At 32.9% G+C, this 25,340-nt stretch overlaps 1 protein-coding gene across 2 annotated transcripts; it reads right to left on the bottom strand.

The window, feature by feature from the left end:
* Positions 1–833: 833 nt before the first annotated feature.
* On the bottom strand, positions 834–15,747 carry NRPD1A (nuclear RNA polymerase D1A). Of its 2 annotated transcripts, none has more exons than XM_085712663.1 (17): positions 15,560–15,747; positions 14,973–15,089; positions 13,351–13,482; positions 12,891–13,011; positions 12,670–12,794; positions 12,190–12,246; positions 11,856–12,071; positions 10,883–11,038; positions 10,686–10,781; positions 8,324–10,599; positions 6,058–6,230; positions 5,304–5,563; positions 5,033–5,206; positions 4,772–4,909; positions 3,593–3,840; positions 3,112–3,223; positions 834–1,886 (listed from the first exon to the last, which is right to left on the bottom strand). In XM_085712663.1, exons 3-17 carry the CDS (start codon positions 13,438–13,440, stop codon positions 1,569–1,571), a joined length of 4,560 nt encoding a protein of 1,519 aa, XP_085568789.1. In that variant the 5' UTR covers positions 13,441–13,482; positions 14,973–15,089; positions 15,560–15,747; the 3' UTR covers positions 834–1,568. The 2 variants fall into 2 exon arrangements, with proteins under 2 accessions (XP_085568789.1, XP_085568790.1); XM_085712664.1 differs by having other exon boundaries at positions 13,351–13,471.
* Positions 15,748–25,340: the final 9,593 nt, after the last annotated feature.

Raw genomic sequence — 25,340 nt, 5'->3', positions numbered from 1 at the left:
AAATAGTTTCTTTAAAGGATTATTTTACAAATAGTTAATCATAATATGTGTCAAAATTGATAAAATAGTAAAAGCAAACAGACACTCATAAACATACAAAAAAGTGAGAGGTAAACCAGTGGCAATATGGCACACTACAAATTAAGAGTCAAAATCCTCTCCATTTATTAGTGTCTCTATTAGTGTCTCTATAGTTAATAGTGATGGGACTCACTTAGTGGTAGGACACACATGTTAAGATCCTCTCCACACTACATACTTTTTTTGTATCTATATCTCACCAAATGGCACTATCCATTTACTTTTAGCAAATTGAGAGTATTAGATAGTTGATAGTTGACTGACTAAATGTGTGCACTGTAAGAATATCATTTGTTAACTTTTTTCCGGTGAAAAAGACTTTTGATGCATTTACTCCCTCCGTCTCACAATATTAGTCGTTTAAAATTTATACACGAATATTAAGAAAATGATTAATTGTGTTGATTTCAATGTTAAAATTAGTAGCATTTACTAAAATATCCTCATTAATTGTAGTTAGTGAAATAGTTAAGTTGGATGAAATTCAATAAATAAGGGTATTGTTGTAAAGTGACAATTATTTTGAAAAAAAAGAAAAAATGCTAAAGAGACAAGAATTGTGAGAAGGAGGGAGAGTATTAGTTATTCAAAAAGTACTGCTAAAAGCATTCAACAAATTTCATTAAAATATAAAATAACCTTTGATTAATGTGAAACTACAAAAATATGATTTATATGCTACCAAATTTCAATCAAATAAAAAAATTTTAAAAACTCATTGGACAACTTTGGTGTCAAAAACTTCAGCAGGGTTTAAGAATAACCAACACATAGTTTCAAATAAATGTAACCAAAATAGGTTGCTAAAACTGGGTAGGATACACGATTATTACATTTAAGTTTAACTACGATATATTCATAAATACATTTGGTCTGGGGGGTAAATCTTTGCAGTTTGCAAGCTTCCCGTTGCTACTTCCACTAGTTCTTTCTTTGCCTCACATAATCAGAGGCAAAAAAATATTAGTGAAAGTAGCAAAAAGAAGCTCTTAAGATTTAGCACCCATTCCATCTTTATGATAAAAAAGGAAAGTTAATTGTTACAACAAAACAAAAAAAAAGTACAGTCATTTCCTTCAACTTGTATACTCCCTCCAATGCCTCACATCCTTTGTTTCAAAAGGTACTGCTGCACAATTTTCATCTTGATTCGCTGCACTGGCACTATCAGAGGAGCTAAATTCATCTAGCTACATTTCAGTTGGCTACTACTAATTCTAACTAGATAATACACAACAGAATAAGGGTCCAGGTTATGCACCTCCAAGCAGGAGTAATGCCAATTACAAACTCCAAACACACAAATGACAACAGTGTCTCTCTACCGTTGATTTGGGACAACCTTTAAAAATCAAAGGTAGAAAAACAACGTCGTTTTTTGTAACTCTAGAGCTGTGGCACTACTAATCAATTACCCTTCCACCTGTATGTTACAATGATTTATTCCGAGAAAAGATGACCTCATAATAGTTTGTGACTTCATCGTATCAGATGCTAGTCACTTCCACATCATTATTTCCCGGCCAATTTTTAGCTTCCATGTCATCATTTCCTGACCATTTCTTAGCTTCCTTGTCATAACTTTGCGACCATTTTTTAGCTTCCTTGTCATAACTTCCCGACCATTTTTTAGCTTCCATATCACCATTTCCCGACCATCTATTCCTTTGGATCTTTGACTTTTTCGGATCAATAATATCAAGAGCACCAAGAATGCATTTGCGGTATGAAAAATCTTCAACAGACCCGTCCTTTCGTATTATAAAAAAGCAACGGCTGTCTGTAAACTCAGGATGCCATCCAACCTGTGGGTAAACATGAAAAAATGCATGGGCAACCACAAGCATGAAGGGAACTTTATAACACGGAGCATTTAACTGGTAAAGACATTGGTGGAAAACAACCAAAATGCAAACAAGCACCTCTTTCCTAGAGCTATTTGGATAAACTGAAAAACAAGACTGCTAAAAAAGTACTTGCAAAATATACTAATCCTATGTTTGAGTGAGAAGAGGAAGGGAGGATGATCCATCACCTTGTTTGGGAAGGATAAACCCCCAATTTGGGTGGGGGGATGGGGGAGGGGCATATTACCGGGGTTTTCAGAAGACCACAAGCCTGTTCTTCCCTTCCACTGCCAGAGTTTTTTAAATAATTTTGAACTGCGTCTCAATTTCTTCAGAAGTTCCCATTTAACTTTTCCATAAATATCGTTATGTTTATAAGGATTTTTTTCATAGGAAACATACACTAATACCCATTTTAACTTAGAAGCTCCAATAAACTAGAAGCTAATCCCAATTGGGCCATAATCCTAATACAGAGGCCAGTTGCATTTGAAAGTTAAAAATATTCTTTACTATAGCTTCCATATCATTGAAACGGTTTATACCACAAATGATTCTATGGAATGCAAGTTTTCCTTGTAGGAAAGTTAATAGCCATCTACAGTTTTTCAGTTTACAGATTTTATACAAGTGTGGGAAAAATTTCTGACCCATCAATTTAAGGTCACCAACACTTGAATATTTCTCTTCATTCTTATTTTCACATAAAATGGCTGCGTAATGTTCATTTTGCTTTCATTATAATATTTGGCAGCTTTAACCTAGTTTTGAAGTTAAACAAATACGAGTTTTGGAATGAAGAACAAATAAGCATAAACATTTGATAATCTTTTAAACAAGATTATCCGATGATAATGTACTAAGATGTTAACAAAAAACTTGAAAAATTCCTCGATGCATAAAATGCTATCATCAGCCCATGTACCAGTGTAGTTTATCTTATAATGGCACCAAATCTAATTGCCACACAAGAGGAAAGGAAGAATAATGTATTCCAAGGAAATTTTCTTTAAGCAGAGATAATAATTTTCTTCAGTGAAAATATAGAAAAATTTCCCAATTTTGATGTCAGGCGTTACAATTTACTACTCATTGCCAATACTTAAACACGCTAGCATGAAGAAATGAAACAAAAATAATAATTGAGCACATGTATAAACCACTTTCATGCAAGCACACATACCTTTATGTCTTGTGGTCCAGAGCCAAACTTCTCATCTCTACGAGGATGAAAATGCAAAACCTTCATTATTGTTAACTTGTCCGTCTCACTTAGTGTCTGATCAATCTGATACCTACAAAGACAACATCCAAAGTTGAAAATTATTCTGTAAAGCAGAGATCACAGATTAAGCTAAGGGAACCAACCTAGACAACCAAATAAAACCATGTCCAAAAAAATATATATACCTCAAATTTAGTAGCAATAAACAGAAAACAAGCAGCTATTAAAAACCAAGGAAACCCCGCTACGAAGCTTTCAAACTACAGGGGGTTATTTATATATTTGAAATAATAGGACAAATCACTACATAAATGCAGTATATAATATAAATGCATCCTATATATTGTAATGTCAATATCAATAAATAGATACAATGCTACATGCCATCAAATGCACAGACAGCCTTATCAACCCATAGAAAAGATATATGTTATCTTACTTGTTCAGTATGACCCTTGCATCAAAAGTAAGCCTCTGAATATCATTTGCAGTCATGAAATTTCTTAAAACACTTTTCCACTGCTTAGGCTCTTTTGGGGTGTAACCCCCATTTTTAGACCTAAAATCTGAACTGCATTTTCCAGATGAATATTTGCGAGATTGAAGGGTATTAATCTCTTGGTCCATCTGGTTAAAACTGGTTTCTAGCAGGCCATACACATCTACAGACTTATCAATCTCCTCTACCTGTTAAAAACAACCATGGTAGAATTTAAATTAATTAATTGATAATTAAAATTGGAGAAGGAAGTGGTACAATAAGAAGTTTAACTGGAAGTTCATATTATTCATTATATATGGCTATATTTGGAAAGGGAAATGAACAATAAGAAAGCCTGCGGTAAGTGCCAGGATGCTGCTTTTCATTTAGAACAGTTGACAAAAATTTACAACAGAAAATTGCCATGACTTGTATGCTCTAAAGCATGGGTACTCCAAACATGGAGAAGTACTGGTACCGGGTATGCACCCATAGCAGGTACGCGTACGGTACTTGTAACTTACGTACTGAACCATACCATTTTTACTTAGTTGTTTCGCCGTAGTTGGTGCGGCAAAAACGTACGGGCGGTGGAAAAATAACCAAAATTATTTTGCTTTTTTATTGTATTTCAATTCTCTCTCTTGCTTTTGATGAAAATGGTAGAGGGGGTGCACAAAAAAAGTAAAACTCTTTAGCAACATGATGATAGAAGTGTGTTAAACACATGATCAAAATACGAATAACACTACTATTTTTTATTATAATTGATTTTTTTCTAAGCATGTCTTTACAACAAAAATGGTACTTGAAATTTTTTCTTTTTTGATGTTTTATATCAACGTACCCGTACCGTCATTTTTTAAAATTTGCCGTATTATGTACCGGGTGCCGTACCCGTACCTATGCATCATAACTTTGATGTCATTGAAATCAATTTTCAATTAAATTTTTCAAAAATAAGAAAAAAATTAATGTTTTGGGACAATGAAATTTAATTATACATTAAAACCTTCGCACAGCTGCTCAGCACATTCTAGGGGTTTTTGAAAATGAAGACATATGAATGATCAATCAAAAGGTCATTGGAAGCTAAAAGTTTAATATTTTAATAGATAAGAAAATTCATAACTTCACCTTCTCTGAGTATATGATATCAAACTGTCCACCTGTCCCCATGGGCAGACAGTTTCCCCAAGCCAATGCATCTAGATTGCCCTGGAGATTATCCACAACTCCAGACTTCGCAGCTTTTAAAAAGGAACTACCAGGATTCTGCGATATGATTCCACAATTTCAGCATGAATTTTAGAGGTTATCATAAATTATAATCCCATTACATAAAAAAAAAAAAAAAAATATGAAGCATTTGTTTGGAATATAAATGCAAAAACTGACAGAAAAGCATGCTTGCACGAAGGGTGATGAAACGGATGCATGTTTTCTTTGCCGCGCCATTCCTTTAGCATTTAATCCCACAAACTCTCCACTAGCTGAAAGACTGTTGGCAACAAGACGCAGATGCTTAGGAAGAATTGACTTGCCAGTATCAGAAGTTGCAGATGACAAATTCTACATGTAAAAATCATATTCTAGCAAATTAAATACACATCTCCATAACGTTCAGATCGGAACATAATACAAAGGAGGGAAATTTATTTAATCATACATGGAAATAATGCTGCCACCCTGCATCGATTCCAAAGGCTGAGCAGAAATGGTGAATATTATCAGGATGACTTCGTGTCCAGTCAATCAACGGCATTATTCTGTGACAGTGATTTATCAGCCTACCCCAGAATGTACCATTGTCATTGCCGCTGGACATAGTAACCCTCAGGTATAGTTCACCAGAAGAACCATTATAAGATTTCGTTACTTTTGGCAGATCCTTCCAGAGAATGTCAACCTTCTTGATCTCCAAAAATCCTAAAGGAAATTTAGGAAATTCATGATAGTACTAAGTATTAGCATTTTTTACTTCACTATAAATAACAAGCGATAAGTATTCATGTATGTATCAAACCAGATTCATGTATATATCAAACCAGATGTAGTGGAGTTGTGATAAAAACTGAATATTATAATCTGATCATTTAGTGACCTAGTCCCATGACCAGGACGAACCTGGCTTATTTATACAACTACGCTTCAACTCCATGACCCAAAAAGAAAAGAGGAAAAAAACACATTTTTAGCTCCACCAAGATTTCAAAATAGCCAATTAAGCAAGAGTTTATTGAATTGAAGTTGGAAACATCAAATAGATATGATGATACAGAAAAGCTCAACCGTCATTATGTAGCGTAAACAAAATTTGAACTAGAACAACAGTTAAAGAAATGTCCTGGAAATAGATTCTCTAAAAGGCTCATTTAATCATTTTAACCTCCAGGTGATATTCTGATTATATTACTACAGACCTTTTATAGCTGTTTGCAGAAGGAAAGGTATCAGACTCTTGCGAACAGAGTCCAGTTGTACAGAATTCTTAGAGTCTTCGACAACGGCAACAGTGATGCAATCTTCACCATCTTTTTCATTACAAACAGAGGTTTCTCCACCTTCATTAGCCTTGTAATCTACACACCATTTCCTGCTATTTCATTGACTTGGTTAGTAGCCATGGTAAAAGCTCCAAGCAGGAATGAGAATTTAAGCAGAAAAACTTAGATAATAGAAACTGTTAAAATCATAATCATTTTGATAAAAGAAGAAACTCATTAAGACAAAGAGAATATAAATTAAACGTGGTTAGAAGGAAAAGGGCTCCCTTCTTAACTTGAAAATAAAACATAAAGAAACATAAACAACAACAAATTTGAAAAATATCAATGAAACAAAAGTTATCCAATCCAATCCCTCAACATATCAGCAAGGGATTACACTCCCTATCATCGCTTTCATATGGCATGATTTACATTTCAGTAGGTACTGGGTCATGGATGTGTGTGCACGCGTAACTACTGAATATATGATTCTTTATTTGTTATATACAGCAAGAACACAGTATTCCTCTTGTTGAGAAGTGACCGGTCCCAATTTCAGCAATTGTGGCAATAGTAACTTCAATGCTAAAAGATAAACAAAGATTCCTTCAGAATCAACTACAATAAGAATAATAGCTTTGGTTATTCTTCTATGTTCTTCTATGACCATATAGAATTATAACTTCATAAAGTTCACAAAATTCATTGAATATCGGCAAAAAATCATTTTTCATGAAGAGTCACAAAATTATAGTTTAGTCAATCACCCATGTCCTCTATTCTTGATCAAAATTGAAACTCAAAACTACCTTGACACTTAGAGCATGTTTGGCCCTCCTTATTTTCTACTTCTCTTCCACTTCTACAGAGAAGTAGGGCCAAACACAATTTTAATACAGCTCTTTATAAAAAATAAAAAAATAAAAAGTATCTCATTTGTAATGAAGAAAACCAAATAGAAGTGACTTTCAAAATAAGATGTTGAAATCAACTTCAAACCAACTTACATGGCACTTTGCAGAATGCTTCACCATTCGATTTCCTCAGGGGACATTTTTTCTTTTATTCTACTTTATTGTGTATCTCATTACACAATTCCCACTAAACCTTTTATTTATTTTATAGGAGTTCCCACCAAACCTGCCATACCCTAATTCTATGTATTTATAAAAAAAAAAAAAATTGGCGCTTACATATTTATACTATTTTATTTTGTATGTAAATTTGGGTTTGGATTTAGACAATAATATCAGTGTTTGACAGTACATTTTTTATAATAAAGATGTAGAGATCAAACAATATTGACAGGGCCGTCCCCGACAAAAATCAGGTCTGTTCAGAATTTAGTTTTTTTATAAAAAAAAATGGCTTTTATTTGATTTATGATAATTTATAATAAAATCTCAAAGCTCTTTAAGAATTAATTACCAAACAGATTTTAACCTAAAAATACTAATATTTAACCTAAAAATACTAATAAAGTTGAAAAAAAACGACAAATAGCAAACAACTTTTAACTTCTAAGTTCTAATTTTTAACTTTATCCTAAAAGTAACTTTAAAACCTCAAAAAAATAGGGCCAAACACACTCTTATAAAAGATTTATTCCATACAACATGTATCTGGTCTATAAAACAATACTGAATGTAAAAAGTTAACCCGCAATTGATATTGAAAATTATTAGACTAAAATATCCAAATTCCTCTGTAGTGGCCTTGTTGTAATTGAAATTTTGAGTGCGTAATTGCATTAAACTAAATCATAGTTTTAGATTATCCAGTACTTGTCTACCCTAATTTCTGATTTTCAACCTTTCTCTTCCATTCTATTATTTGAGAAGGTTCTTTTAGTTCTGTATCAAATTTTACCAAAGCAAGAGGACTTCAGTTTTACTTAAGGGAGGGCGGTACCAAAATAATTAAAAGTCCCAAAGTTTTCATGAAATGTAGAAAGGAAGACAAGTTACTGAATCATGATATAATGTAAGGAAAACAGAGGAAGAATATGCCTAGATGTAATCTAAATAACATTCAATGCTGAGAATACAAAGCAAAGCAAATATAGAACTCTGGGATAAGAGACAGTGGGAAGAATCAGAAATTTATAAAGCAACAATGTTTTTAAAGTCATTATGAACAGTGAATATCTCAATCAGTGACAAAAGACAACGCTTGAAGTACCAGAATGGAAGAAACTTACTTGCTTGATATTTTCAAACTGGGAAGAATGACTTTTGACTCTCTTCTGAAGGAGTCATATTGCTGGTAAAGAGAGTCAATGATAGAATGCACTTCTAATTTTCTTCTTGTTACATTTTCCTTGTCTAAATGAAAATGGCAAACCCAAGGACTGTATTTGACTTGACTGCAATGCTGTGGGGTGAATATTATCATGACAGTAGAAACAATGTTTGAGAACATATATCTTTCCAAATAATTCTTAACTTCTAGTGCTGCATACTCAAACCCATTTCTTTGTTTACCAATTTTCTCAGACAAAAATAAAGACACGGTCTGATCACCACCTTTTTTCCTTGAACCACACTCTAGAACATTTTTTAAGTTCAGCAAAGGTGATGCTTCAAGTAGACTAATAGGTTGACTCAAAGCACTGTATGCAGCCTCAGAAACCGCACAGGCAGAAAGCGCTCCGACTGGCTCGCCACCTATAATATCCTCTCGAAAATAGCTATCACAAGATGAATCCTCTTCGGCATCATAAGAAAACTGTATAAGTTGATTGCCATATAAGTTTCTCACTGTTCCATCATATGCATCATACATATCACGCATGAAGAACATAAGTCTACGGGTCAATGTCCCAGGAAGGTCTGCGTTGTCACTGAAAGAGCTATCACGGTTTGTCACTGAATGAACAAAACATTCAAGTGGATTCAACCCAGTAAGAAAAGAGCTCTCAACCACAGCATGAGCAATGTAAGACTGGTTTGGTTCAAGAGTATCTGAAGACATCTCCACTGAATGAAGCCCCTTTTGACTGTTCCAACCAGCACATGAAAGTTCACGGGGAATTCTGTATGACAAGCGAACCAGAGAATGTTGCAGTCCAAGGCACATGGAATGTTGCACTAATTTCAGTAAATTACCCTTGCTTCCAGCCTTAAACATAGCAAGGAAAGAATTGTCCTTGCACGCATGCTTATCAGCTAAACTCTGAATATTGCGAAAAACATGTCTAAAAGCATCGACCGACGCTTGACTTAGAGCAGCAGATATTTGCCTTTCATGATTCAGACGATCCACATCAACAGTCACAAAATTTTCATTCTCTTCTGGACTTGCTGAAAGAAAATCAGAGTAATGATCTACCAATAACTGGTTGAAATCACAAGCCTGTTCTGCTACTCGTAAGCCATAGGAGATTTCCTCCATCATGTTTTTCCGCGCATAGGAATCAGAAGAAAGGTACAGATCTGAGAGGGAAACACTAAACCCTGTCATAGACAACCACTCACAAAGAGCTTTCTGTGCACCATGCAATACGTCCAAAGTCTTCCCTTGAAAATGTTCCACAAGACTTTGGAAAACATTGTTCTCTGAATCACGTAACCACCCAGAAGCCTCGGAACAAGATATCAGCTCCCCGTCTTTAACAAAAACATCATTTGAAGGAAAGGCATAGTCAAATTTAGAAGGCAAAAGCATGCTGAACAATTGTTTGCCACTCCAAAACGGGGTATTACTTGAAGGAGCTTTAAAAATTGCAGGAGATGTTAATTCTTTATCACAGAGCATTTCAAGCTGCTGCACTTGGTAAATATTAAAACCTACACCATCTTCCAACAGCAAATGTGCAGCAGTTAAACTATCCTGGGAAAGTGAAAGCAAATTTCCACCACTTTGCCCATTAATCAGTTGCCTGTCCAAAGCAACCAGCTCATTAAGCTCCACTCTTGCACCAACAGATTGTGGAATATACCCGTGAAGGCAGTCACCATCAAAATCCCCACGCAGAGGTGAACAGCAGATTGGGTTAATAGATACTACAGAAGATATTGGAAGAACCCTAACTGTGAGAGCAATCATCGAGTGTTGGTGTATGGAAGGAGGCCTATTTATCAACACTTTGTCCCCATCAACAAGAGGCCGATAAAATATGTCTCCTATCTGCAAATCTTGTTTTTTATACAAAACTACTGGATTACCATTTCTGCGAACATTTATCTGCCCCTTCTCTAACAAACGCAGCTCACAACAATAAAGCAAATTTTGCCTATTCTGCCGATTGACATACTCAGAAACCTGCAAAGCTTCTGCAATTTGACAGGGTATACCAATTTCACTAAGCTCAAGGTCTGGATCACCAACAACCACAGTACGGAACGTACTGTCGTTGCGTTTTCCAAGAACGACATCTTTCATCCATCTTAAACCAGACGAATTGCAAGCATTTTCTCCAACTTTTCTTTGTTGCAACTCAGTAAAAATATTAACTGGCGTTCTGTCAGGATTTATCTGCATTTTAAAGGTAAAACCATAAGCAAAAAGTGTAATTTTGACTAAGTGGGAAAAACAAAGGATGAAGCAACAGAGAAACTTGCCTTGGAAAATCTCAGGCAATCCAAAACACGAGAACTTAACTCATTTGCTGTACCCCTGAAATCAACCAATTTCTTGCAAGCCCTGGTCCTATTATCCTATAAGTATTTAACCGGACAGAATACCATATTAAAAATTGGAACTCGAGTGACGGCTTATAAATATTAAGGACTACTAGAAAGAGGAAGAATACACTTACGAAACTCAATGGATATCCCCCTGAAAGTCGATGAGGGACTTCTGTCACACGATGACAATTCGGCGCCACCAAGAAGCAACTGAGACCAACCAAATCCATGCTTGGAATAAACTTTTCAATGAAGTTCGGATCAACACCACTCAATAAATTCTCAACCTGAATATCAAAAAGGAAATATAAAATTTACATTAGTCAAGCACCAGAAAAAAAGAATGACCACAGAAGTAAAATGAGTCGACAAATTAGAATATCATAAGATTCAGGACCTTGAAAAGGGGAATTTTCTTCTATTGAAAGAAATGGACTGTTTATTTCAGCAAGTCATTCCCAGTCAATCCATAAAACATCAATAGGTACTCTCCAAGGTATGGTGGATCACAATAAAGTAATAAATACAGACCAAGTAACTAAAGTCTAACTAACAAGTTGGAATCCTACTTTTTCAATCAGTAATGAATAAATTTGTTTCGGACCATTTCAAGATTAGATATATAATAGTACCATCCCTGTCTCATTTGTAGCAGGCGTAAAAATCATCAATAAAGTAATAAATACAGACCAAGTAACTAAAGTCTAACTAACAAGTTGGAATCCTACTTTTTCAATCAGTAATGAATAAATTTGTTTCGGACCATTTTAAGATTAGATAAATAATAGTACCATCCCTGTCTCATTTGTAGCAGGCGTAAAAATCATCACATGAATGTTTTTGGACTTCTCAAATTTGCATATGATAAACAATTTGTATACATTAAATGTACGCTAATTTAGGCTTTTGAAGCAACGTCTTCATTAGAGGTGCTAACAAGCAGTTGAGCTGAACACAGCACATAACTCCATTCGTTATCAATTATATTATCAAGGAGCATACATACCAGTACCCTTCTAGCAAAGAATGAATTTTAATATAGTGCAAATTCATAGTACCAAAGGATAATGATACAAAAGTACAACATGAATGTAAAAGTATTACCTGAACGGGTGATAAAACCTTTCTATTTACATGATTTTCTTCTTGTTGAACATCTCCAAGGATAAAGTCCCAATAATCGGCAGGTAATCCTCGCCCCAAATTTCTTTTCTTATTTAAAGATATATCATTTACTTCAACAATGATTGCAGTTCTCCTGAAGAAATCATTGGATGAAACTCTGAATTTCATGGCAGGATAACGACCCATACCATTTCCCTATTTTGATGCATAAGCTGTCTTAGAGGGGCAGAAAATAATATAAAAAAAAAAAAAAGAGGGGAAGTAAATAAATTTATTTCAGAGTGAATCAAGGAAGATCGTAAAATAAACTTACACAGCAATATTTGCAACCTTTGGGCTGATTATTGTATCCAAGGAGTGATTTAGCACGCTGTAAGCATGAAATAGAACCTTAACAATAGGAAGCAGATAACTAGAAAAATTGCAAATCCAAACGGACAACCTACATAAAAGTAACATGCAAACAAACATCCGTAGAAAATTCAAAATTATAGGCTTATTTTTTTGGACAGTTGGGAGCAAAGACTACAGGTACCATTGTACTTAAGCATGCATACTTCTTCAGTGGATGTCTTATTGTACTTGAGAATCTCATATAACTTAAAACTTGGGAAATATTTTGGAAAGATAAATAAAACCCTGATAAGTCGCCATATAATTTAAGCATCTCAAGATAGAATGGAAAATTGATTATATGAAATTCTATGCAAAATGACATGGTCTAAAACCAGGTCTGTGTTATAACAAAACCAGATAAACTGTTTGAATGTTGTAGAAGTAAAAGATACCAGACCTTAACACGTAATTCTTGTCGAATAGATTTACATGCAGGGCAAATCTTTTGCAAGATTTCTGCAATCTCTGCCATGAAGTATGGATGTAAAATGGTAAAAGGAAATTTGATAGCTCCAAAATGACCTGAAATAATCGACTAATTGATCAACATCTAGTAGATTTCAAAAATCATACCACGAATCTCTAAACCAATTTTCCATATAATATGTTCATCCACACCTTCACAGGACTTTCTATCTTTTGAACCACATGTTGTGCACCCATAAGAAGAATTTGGAAGTCCCAGATCAGAACAAGTGACTTGTCCAGGTGCATTTATCTCCAAGGCTGAGATCTTCTCCTGCAGGCGTAAAACTAAATAACATAAATATGAGATTAATAAGTTACATGTCAATCAAAATGATTTATGATCGATAATCCATTCCACAAAATAGGCTTGTCTCCCTTTATAGGTTAAAGGTAACCAATCCACCCAAACAAGAATGTATTTTCAACCCACCCTCCACTGTGTTTCCATCTTACATGCAAGTACATGCAATTGAACTAATTCCACTGCTAAACTAACAGTAATCTGATACACACAATAACTGCAGAGTTGATATACTTCTATCATAACCCATATATATATATATATATATATATATATATATATATATATATAAACAAGAATACACTTAACTATATCTTCTCCAGTTAAAACCTCAAACTTTATCGCTTTTATGAGAGCAGATGGCACTTTGTGCACTGTAGCCAGGTCTTCATCATCCATGGAATTCGGTAAACTTGCACTTCGCAGGAAACTGAAAGCAGCCTATTCATTTTCAAAATATTAATACAAGTGTTGACAAAATGATCTCAAAGAACAAGTGAGTAAAACTATGCGCCCAAAGCTGAACATGTGTGTTTGCTAGCTAAATCTAGGTTGCATGGATACGGATATGAAACATATGCGAGTATGACAGATTTTCTAAAAACTAATGACTGGATGCAGGACATATTATATATACTCGTTAAAAATAAATGAACAGTCAAATCAAATATTTAAAACTGTTATCAATCTCTGATTGCGCGGCGCGGCGAACCCTAAAAAGTTGGAGCAGACACTATTTGGCGCCCAGACAGTAATACATTTAATATGTATAGTATAGGCTCACAAGTCTCCATTCAATATATATATATATATATATATATATATATATATATATATATATATATATATATATATTCCTTGCTTATTTAAATTAATTGATTTTAAAACAGTAAAAAACTTAAAAAATAAAGTGGAAACAGAAAAGACGGAATATTAACTGATCCTGTTAGGTTAGGTCGAAAGGGGACAATCTGTCTCCCCCTCCCATGTTGCTCAAAACTGAAAATAAGCTTGTCGGAACTTATCTTCCGACAGAGTAAAAAAAAGGGTCCGGTGGGTAAAGGGGATTCGGAGCAACACGGGCGGCTTATCAAAGAGGCAAATAATCAACGTCCCAACCCTAGTTTTCTCTTCTCCCATAAGGGGCTGCCACTTTTGACAAAAGCACCATGCAATCAATCTTCACAGTTTTTCTTTCATTTCTTCTCCTTCTTCGGAGAGAGAAGACTGCACACAGATATGCAAGATGGGAGAGGCAGAAAATCGTGAGTCGGAAAATTGCTGTAGATAGTTGTACCAACTGCTTAGACACGCGTCAACTCCGATCCAATCGACAACGGTGCCCACGATCCTAACCTCTCCCACTGCATCACTCGTCTGCGCCACTCCAATTTGGCTGGGAGCGCTGACCTCAATACTTCCTGCGCTGACTTCAATATTTACCACGCAGCTACTGCGGCTGCTCCAGCCGCATTTAACAACATAAATTTAAAACAAAAGGAAAATATTTTCCTTATAATATTCAAACTCAACGTCATCAATGAAATTCGGCAAGTTACGTCAAAAGTCAAAAATACAAAGTAGCAACTGTTTTGTTAATAGCAAACTGAGCAAATCAGTAAACATCTTAAATGGTTGACTAACAAAAGAAATCAAGAAATAAAATAATATGCCAAAGATGAACAAAATTATTGATAGAAAAGACTTCTAGAAACAGATACTATCGAGAATGAATCCGCTCATGTCTCATATGTGATTTTCACATGACACGATAATGAGTAATCGCCTACCATTAAAAATGAGAGAGACAAACATATTATTTAAATTTATAAAATGTTTCTCTCTCATTTATAATGGTGAGAGATTATACATTACCTCTCATATGAAAATCACACATAAGAGGATCCATTCACGATGTTTCATAATAATACCTTCGAAAGCTTGGCCGCAGTGATAAGCTGCGTCCAAGGTTCGTCCTACAAATGACCTAACCGTAAAACTTTGTGCCTGAAAAATCTAATTTCACGCCCAAAAGATTTCAGTTAAACCTGCAAAAAAAAGTACTATATAAATTAACACCATGTGATAACTGATAAGGTCATAGATTATAGTACTAATCTCGTACAGGGGTAACATCGTCATAATAATAAAGTTCTCAGCAAGAAAAAAATATACAAATATCATATCGTACAGTACTGATTTTCATAATCTTAGTTAATAAATATCATTAAACATGATTAATTAGCAAAATAATGTAAAAAAATATATAATAAACGAAGAGTGAAAAGATCAAGCACATTGCGATGAAAACGATTCTCGAAGAGAAGAAAAGTACGATGATATAGCATGCAAGTAAAAAAAGATGAAGTACATTGCGATAATGATTCAAACTAGGTTATGATCAAAGTCACGGCTAAGTCAAAATAATCGATTAAGAAATTTGAAGAAACAAAAAAGAAAAAAGCATGATGATAGAAAAGCGATTATGAAAAGAGATAGAGATAGAGAAAGTAATTACTGAGTTGAATGAATGCGGAGACTTAGGTTGAAAGTTGAAAGTGAGTTATGGAATAAGCGATTTTGGGAAGAAATGAAGAAGAAGGAGTTAAGTGTTCGAGTTAGCGTTAGCGTTGAGTGAAGTAAGACGCCGTCACTTTCGAACTTTAGAGAGAGAGAGTGTGTGTGTGAAGTTGCGGAGACCGATGTGAGAGAGAAAAGGGTGGGTTTGCTTTTTGGTTATGGTCTCTAGGTTGGTGATTCAATCATACCCTTCTCTTTGTATTTTATTTACGGAAATGACCTCACCTTGCTCTAAAAGGTATAGTACTGTATTGCTGGTTTTGAAGTAATCAGCGACTGGCATGTAAGTGTTGTACATATCTTTTTATTTTAATGAATGCAGGTCAGTCACGTGCATTTATTATTTTTGGTGATGAATATATTTAATCAACAACAAAAATGTTAACTTGTGTTTTTTATTTCGATGAGGATTTCAATGGGAATCTAGCCTATACGGTGTTTCGACGAAGAAGGAGGAGCAGGAGGAGGATATTCTCTGAACGTATTTGGAGGATATTTTTGAAACTGGCGAAGGAGGAGCAATGAAAAGGAAGGAGATCGTGAAGATGAAGGTAAGGAGAATGGTCATAGATGGTTTTTCTATAATGAAAAATTGTTGAACGTATTTGGAGATGTTGTGGTTCAACCCATGCAACGTAATTGCATGGTCGCAGAAGAAAAATTTATTGAGTGTCGACTCTACACTGCATCGAGCAGATTTAGCGTTTCGTTTTGCTAATGATGAATGAAACAAATGGTATATACTCCTTGTTTATGATGAATTGAACAAATGGTTGCTAACTATTTTCGTATAAGGAAAAAACGTTGAATATATTTTGAGATGTTACGTTCAACTCATGCAACGTAGTTGTACGTTCTCAGAAGAAAAAAAATCTATCAACTCTGCACCACATAAAGCATGTATGGCAATTCACCTTGTTGATGCTGAATGGAACAAATTGTATACACCTTGAAAAATGACTTTGTCAGTCAAGGTGATGGGAAAGAAAAATCTGCTGTGAGTTTCGACTCTACACCGCATCGAGTAGGTTTGACGATTCGTCTTGCTGATGTTGAATTGAACAAATAGTATACACCTTGTAGATGATGAATGGAAAAAATGGTCACAAATTATTTTTCTATAAGGAAAAATTGTTGAATATATTTTATGATGTAGTAGTTTAACTCCTGCAGTGTGGTTGCATGTTCTCAGAAGAAAAATCTATTGTGAGCATCAACTCTACACCACATAAAGGAGGTTTGGCAATCCGCCTTGTTGATAATAATGAATGAACAAATGGTATACACCTTCTTGATGATGAATGGAACAAATGAACACATACTATTTTCCTACACGGAAAAACTATTTAATATATTTTGAGATGTACAAGTTCAACTCATGCATCGCAGTTGCATGGTTGCAGAAGAAAAATCTATTGTGAGTGTCGACTCTACACCATATCGAGCAAGTTTGACAATTCACCTCGTTGTTGATGAATGAAACAAGGAAAATGCTACTTCTCAAGAAAAATAGCTTCAAGAATTTTTCAAGAAATAGTTGGCAAATTTTAATTGGATGATTTATTTGTCCACTTCCTATTTTTCAGCCACACCTCCTTGAATTGTGACAAATAGTGTATTGTGATTGGCTATTCTTTATTCTTGAAGAATTCTTGATGTTATTTTTCTAGAGATATAGCATTGCTCATGAAACAAATGATACACACCTTGAAAAATGATTTTGTCGGTCAAGGTGATGGGAAAAAAGATATAGTTTTAAATTTGTCGAGAATTATATTAAACACAAATGAAAAGAAAATGGTGGCGTAATTGTTCTCGTGCAACTTAGTGACATATAAGATTATGAACGTACTCTTTTTTAGGGGCATTGGCCATTGGGTCGTTGTTGATCATTATATCATTGTCCAAAGACGATCACCCATGTTCCTCTAATAGCTTGAAGTTTCGAAAGTTATGGCAGTTTTGATTCGCATCCCTCGCCTTACTTTTTTTTTTTTTGGTGAACATCCCTCGCCTTACTTTATAATTGTATAATGTTATCTTTTTGAATCGGACCATGTTGAAAATTAATAGGCCAACCCTGATTCATTCTTAAGGTAAGTATGCTCGTATATGTGTCAAAATTGACCTTTAAAACCCTTTAGTTCCTTTCATCATGGTTAGAGGCTACAAGTTTATTTTGGGGTACGAGGGTTTCCACTCTATATATGCTTTCATTGTGGAAAAAAAACAAATCAAGAACTAAAACACATCAGGAGGAAAAAAAACCCAAAAAATTTCACACATACAAGGAAATAAAAATTATACAACAAGACACCATTAAAAAGTCAATTTTTTGGACCTAAAATTCAATAAAAAATCGATACATAAGTTTTTTTTTTTAAAAAAAACATGTTGAAACCTGAAAGCGATAATCCAACGTAAATAGAAAGACGATCTCGTCCTTAAACAAATGAAGTACATGCAAAATAAGAGAGGAGGAAGTTCGTTTTGTGATATTCATTGTAAGAGTTTTAACATACAACATTTGCATGGGTATTGAGAGTTAGGAGAGACAAAATTGAAGTGAATCTTAATTCTACCATGAAGTGAATCAGTGGGACATTCGAACTCTAACACCTAAAAATAAGATATTGCATATCACGCCCAAAACATATAAAATAATAATGCGGAGGATAAATTTGGCCACTGAATGTTGGTAAAAAATGAAAACTTCGAAATAAAATTACGGCGTAACAATACAAAACTACAAAGTTGTGCGACTTGTCAACTTGATACGGACAAAATAGAAACAAATCTACATGAAGCATAACAAGGTAGTCGTACTACAAAGAAGCTAATTTCTAAGAGATTTATCACGCCTAAAATTCAACAACAAACCAATACATGTCTTAAAACCTGAAGTGAGAAATCCAACGTAGAAGGGAAGACGATTACATGCAAAATGAAGTAGAGGAGGAAGCTCGCTATGATCAATGCCATGAAAATTTCAAGATCAATTTTAACTTACCGTAAAAGCTTCGAATTATAGTTTTGGATAAAATCAATTCTCGAAATTAAAATTTATTTTCATTTAAGTAGACCAGACCAATCAACGTGCAAAAGAATAACTTGTGTTTGAAAATATATAATCCACGATTAGAAAGTTTCAACTCAGAATTATATTTCTAACTCTAATTAGAAGTCACGATACTCACAAACAAGCTAACCCTCCATTTTTGTTAATCTTAATATATGTGTTTAGAGCACCTCCATCGGAGGTTCCTTGATCAAGCTTGCCACCATTCTTTCTAAAGTTTGCACTTGGAGTTCGCCAATATAGAATAATGGTCTTTGATGAAGTAATGGTCACCAACAAAAAAAATCACATTTGTGAAACACATAAAATGTAAGTAAGTTAAAGTTGTAGATTGATCATGATTTATTAGGAGTTGTACCACTAGAGAGAAATAAAGGAGTTATTTTAAAGTGATCTGACATTATATAGACTCCACTTAATACATTAATGATGTCTTGCATTATTGGAGATACTCTTTGAGACATTTGTCAATGACGATTGAAGCCAATATGTAAAGAGTGTATCGGCTAAAGAGATAATAATGTTTGCTTGATGGCTGATTGAGAAGTGAATAATTGAAGTGATAAAAAAATTGAGTGTTCTTTCATAAGAAAAAGGGGAAATTACATTGACCTCCCCTGAGATATAGTAAAATGGCACCCACACCCCCTCTAGTTTTCAATTCACACTTACCTCCCTTGTTAATAAACACCGTTAGACATCAGTTAGATGGAGAGAGAGACGGAAAAAACATATTCTAGTTGAAACTGCTTTACTTTCCGTTTGTTTCGACAAATAAAATTTATACCTAAAATCTGAAATAGTCTTGGCTTTCTTCCATGATTTCCGAGCATTAAAATTTGGAACAACTCTGAAATTTTGGACGCCACTGTTCCATTCTCATGATCTATGTTATGTATTTGAAACATTATCCAATTTGATACATAATGTACCAGTAATTCATGATTAAATTCGATAAATATATGTAATAGAAATTGTTGACTAAATTTGTAATAAAATGCACTTTTGTGTGTTTTTAATTCTTAGCTCTCGCACTGATACAAGTGGTTTTGAGATTATCTTGATATTTATCTTCAAACCCATATTTTTAATTAGGTCGAAATTTGGGGAAACTTACCACTCTTGCAAAGGAAGATGTCAATGGTGTGGAAGAACCCCAATTAAAAGAGATTTTGTAGTTATTATTTTTGAGAAAAAGAGATTCTCTAATTCCTTCAAGAGACAGACGTTAAGCAAAGGGGTGGAATGTGTCACTAATCAAACAATTAAGGGTAGTTAATGTTCAATTTAAAACTAGAGGGGGTGTTTGTGCTATTTCATTAAACCTCAAGGGAGGTAAATGTAACAATTAAGGGTAGTTAATGTTCAGTCTTCTTATCCAGGCATTCACATATCAATATCACTAAAATATACCAATATTAGCCTTTTATTTTTTAGGGAATACTAATATCAGCCTTTTATCTTAAAAAAAAAAACTTTTAAAAGAGTACTAATAGTACCGATTTTGTTTGGGAGTTTGAAGGGGAGGGAAATGAAAGGCTTTGGGGAGACAAAAATATATAGGAAAATTGAGAAATCTTTCACATTTTTTGAAATTGTATTTCTTTTAGAGAGTGATAAATAAATACTTATGGTTAATATATTTTTAATTTTAAAAAATTATAACAACATGTATTAAATTTGAAGAATTTATATAAACTCTCTCAAACCCCCCAAAACCCTCGTTCAATACAATTTTTTAATCCCCAAATAAGGAGGATTTTGTATTATGAAGAAAAGTTAACCCTCAAAGCATTTCATTCCCATTTTCTTCTATTTTTTCCACTTCTCATTCCTTTCTTCCCAAGTCTTTCCCTCCAAACTCGTAAACAAAGCAAAAAAAAAAATAGATAATGAAAAATGAAGAAGATACGTTCGTGTCTAGCATATTGAAAATTTAAAATAAATGAAAAGTTTTAGAGAAATTAAAAAATAATACTCCTTTCAAAACTTCTTTTTTGACAAGACTACATTTTTTTTAAAGACAAGACTCCATTTAAAACTTGATTAGTACTAATAACACACTTTTTAACCTTCCTTAAAAAAACACTTTTTAACCTACATTTTTCCATATACTCTTTTATTGATTGAAGTTTACATTGACCCCAACAAATTCTATGTATACCATATAAAAAAACGGAGAAAATGCATTTCATATCTACAATATTGGAAATTAAAACAATTAAAATAAAAGTTTTGGCGAACTATAAAATGATAAAGTACTAAAATATGAGATTATATGAATTGAGATCACGTGAAGTCGTGAACAACCAATTCTAAAGTACCACAGCACATTTCGCATGTCACATCATTACGAAAAAAATAACCATTAAGATTCTAAAGTACCATCTATTTTTCAACCCAAATCTACTTTTGTTTCATGCTTCTTTCTCGCTTGGTATTACTCCGTTTTATTTTAAATGAACTGATTTAAAAAAAAGAATTATGTTATTTGAACAACTATTTTATAGATAATTTATGGGATAATTATAATTTATAAATAAAATATGTATTGACATAAAAATCAAAACAATAAAGTGGAAAAGTAAAAATATAATGTTAGTAAGAAAGAGAAAGTTGTCACAAAAATTGTTAAAAAATAGTTGTACAAATATCATATCTCTTAACAAATGTGTATTATTCGTATAATATATTTTGATTATATTTATTTACTATATACAAAGACAAATATAACTTATAAGATGTTAGATTTGTCTAGACAAATATTTTTAAAATATTAATTTTCCATAATTTTTATCCTCTAGTTCAAGGGCAATTGTTAATTAATAAGCGAAAATTGAAAATTCCATCCTCTACTTGTTATAACACATTTAAATATTAAAAAATAATTATTCTTTTTTCGTAGAAGAAAAAAAATTACTCCAAATAAATAAATTTATCAATTGTTTTTTCTTTAAATTGTCAATAAATATTTAAAAATACTCACTCTGTTCCTTTTTAATTATCACATTTTGACTTTTTACACAAACCAAGACAACAAATATTTTTACTACTTTTGATACAACAATTTATCTTTTTCCTATAATAACCTTAATCATTTAATACTTCATTTCATACATTTCTCTCTCTGCAATAAATATATAGGGGTAATATAGGTAAAACCACATTTAATGATACTTTGAACTTTGAAAACGACAGTTAATTAGAAACAAAAAATTTATGCAAAAGTGACAATTATAAAGGAACGGAGGGAGTATTTGTTAGCATGGTGATCCATTGATATATACAATGATCAGTACTCGTGAGTTTAGCTCAGTTGGTAGGATAACGCATAATATATGCAAGGTTTGATGTTCAAACCACGGCCACCACCAAAAAAATATACAAGGATCATGTTGTTTGTGATTTATCCATGTAACCGTGGCAAAAATTAAAAGAAAAAAAGAGAAATAAACTAAGAAAATATAGTTTTTCTTAAAAAGAAAACGATGTAAATTGTATCATTTTATTTGGTTTAGAAACAAATCAAAATTAAAATACTGTTAGGGTGTGTTTGTTTCAAGTTTACCAAATTCATTCCTAGGAATAATATTCCTTGGAACATAAAGATGGGAATTTTATTCCAAGGTATTTAGAAAAAAGATGTTTGTTTAACACTATAATATTCCTGGGAACCATAAAAATAGGAAATATAATAGGAAATTACTCATGAATTTATTCCCATCTCCATGGGAACTTTATTCCCACCCTTTTCTTTGAGAACGTTTTATACCCGGGAATAAAATTTAGTAAACTTGTAACAAACATAGGCATATGTATTCCTATCGTTTTATTCCCAGAAATCTACAAATATAACTTGAAACAAACGCACCCTTAGGGTAACCGTGTAAATTAAACTTTCATAATTCAACAAGATAAGTGAAGTCCTCTATGGGAAAAAAAGTGTTTGAAATTCTTAATTTCAATTGCCATTTCAAACTTCCAAATTGGAGATTACGATCCTTTGATATATTTTTTTAATCCTTTTTTTACAATAGGAAATCTTTTTATAATCTATTTAGTTCCCAAATCTTGATTGTTACTTTATTTTTCAATTTATTTTGTCTTTAACAACTTTTAACCAACATCATCATCACCCTATCATCAACACCAACACCACCCAGATTCATCATCAACACCATTTTAAGTTTCAATTAAATAATTAATAATGTTCTTTATATAACCTAAATCTAATTATTGAAAAAAAACATAAATTCATAATTCCCTATTCATCACCATCGATATCTTTTTTCTTTATGAAACATCATATGATATTAAACACTCAATGCACACACGAGGTAAGCAACAGGAAGATAAATGAAGAAACACAGACAGAAAAGGAGAGAAAGAAGATGTAAAGAAGAAGGAAAAAGAGTGAAACATGAGTAAAGTGCGTGGCTAAGAGAAAATGGAATGAGGGGCTGTTGAATTTCTGAAAAATGAGATTCAGATTAATTGATTTTTAATTGATTAATTCTAGGGTAATGGAATGGGCCAACATAGAAGAAGAAATTTTTTTAATTGATCTTACATATTTCAATTTCTAAATAAAATAAATAATATGGTTGATTTTCATTTGGCTGTACGGTGGTTTTGATGGTGTTGCACTGTTGCTGGTGGTGGGTTGATGGGGATGAAGGAGAGAGATGATGATGAAAGATAGTGACAATAAAATCTAGTGTAGAGGGTGTATGATAAGATTATGTTCATTTCTTGATCTAATGAATAAAATTAACTTTTTCATGGTGGGAAAGGATTGACCTTTTTCATGTTAAATGCCACCATAATCCCTTTTAATATCATCTATTTTGTAAAATTAAATACAACAAAGGTATAAAAGCAAAAAAAACCTTTAAATCATAAAAATTGCAATTAAAAAAAGTACAAAAGATAAATCAGAGTTCACTGGATAATAGTAGAAGGTAAAAATGTATTTAGTGTGTGTTTGGTTCTTTTTTGGTAGCGTTATTTTTTTGTTTGGTAGTGTGTGTTTGGTTCTATTTGAGTAAAGTTGATTTTGAGTGAGTTAATTTGAAAATAAAATATTTTGTGTTTGAATATATTTATATAAAAGTGAGTTGAATTATAAATATATGTGTAAAAATTAATTTTAAAAACAAAACTACAAATTCTATTTTTAAGTAAAATTAATTCTTAAATTAACTCTAATCAAAAACAGCTAAATATATCGAAAACAGTTCTATATCTCGAGAATCAAATATGATCCATTTAAAAGTGAGATCAAACATACGAGTCAATATCCTCTCCATTTATTAGTCTCTTCGTTTCTTCCATTTGGAGAGATAGAGACACAGAAAAGTTTGAAAATAATAATAGCAGTGGGACCAACTTAATGGTAGGACCTACTATATACTCATTCCGTCTCATATTAAGTGACACAGTTGACCTTATTACACACATCAATACACAATTTTGATTTTAAATAACTTTATTAATCTATTAGAAAAAATTATAAAAATTTGATATTTTAAAAATATTCATCGAGTCGAATCTAACAACATCTTATATGATATTATTTATTTTTATATATTAATAGAAAAATATGGTCAAAGTAAGTTAGGTCAATATTGTACATTTTCAAATGAATCATCTATTGTAGGACGAATGAAAATCTCTTACGAAATAACAATATCCATTTACTTTTAGCAAATGAATGAAGAGGATCTTAACTTCAAACATACACTCAACCTTAAAATTAATTTTCTCCAAAATCAATTTTTTTATCCCAAAACTAAATATACATTCAACGTTGTTATGAGCCTTTTAAATACGATGCTCCCTGACTTGATGTCATTGTTGCAAGAGGAAAATGACCGGTACCAGAACCTATCTGCACTGAAATTTTTGTCTTGAAGCTCTTTTTCAGTTTTTCTGCACACACCTCTGATTTAATGAGCCATTTGCACATGCTAAGGAAATAGTAGATCTTTCTCCATATCAATAATTTTCAGTTGGAAGAAGTCATGCCCATTTGCTTTTGACACTGATTGATATCTCAAACACAGTTTCTGACATAGGCTTGCTCACTAAATCTAGAAATAAACATTTGAGTGATGTAAAGGAATGATGGCCACTTCTAGTTCTCATCTCCCATACCTTCAGTTCTCACTCCATATATTTTTCTCTTGCTGACATATACGATATTATAACTTATTGTATGTTGCCAAAATAACTTTTTTTTTACTAAAATAAGATTTTTTTTATTTATAAACATGGAGGTGTATTTTACTATTTTACAATTCAGGCTAGAGCGTTTAATCAGCCTGGAATTGGTTAAGCAGGTGCATTTTGGAAAACAAATTTTAATTCCTCAAATCGTAAAATAAACAATTTTTTATTTTCGTTGAAAAGAACAATGTAATATTTTAAAAGGTTGATACAACCTAAATGGTAAAAAATTGCAAAAATATGCGATACGATAAGACGCAAATTAGAATCCGTAAATCTCCACTTCTTTGCACAAGAGTATATATTAAATTTATTTAGCATTACAATATTAAAGAAGATTTCACACTTGTCAAGATGCATTTAAAAGATGATTCAAGGAAAATACATAGGTCCTTCATTTACTTTGACGGCC

The sequence above is a fragment of the Medicago sativa genome, chromosome 5, assembly GCF_051527215.1.
Source record: "Medicago sativa cultivar Bolivia chromosome 5, Bolivia_mono, whole genome shotgun sequence".
In the NCBI taxonomy this organism is placed as follows: domain Eukaryota; kingdom Viridiplantae; phylum Streptophyta; class Magnoliopsida; order Fabales; family Fabaceae; genus Medicago; species Medicago sativa.
The sequence above is the reverse complement of the archived record's forward strand: the minus strand, read 5'-3'. Positions and strand labels throughout refer to the sequence as shown.

Excerpts from the sequence above, each read along its gene's own strand:
- NRPD1A (XM_085712663.1), bottom strand. The coding sequence starts at position 13,440 with ATGGATGATGAAGACCTGGCTACAGTGCACAAAGTGCCATCTGCTCTC. Across the intron at positions 10,782-10,882 it reads GGGGATATCCATTGAGTTTC|GATAATAGGACCAGGGCTTG; the intron begins GTAAGTGTATTC and ends AAATACTTATAG. Across the intron at positions 1,887-3,111 it reads CTGGACCACAAGACATAAAG|GTTGGATGGCATCCTGAGTT; the intron begins GTATGTGTGCTT and ends GTTTACCCACAG.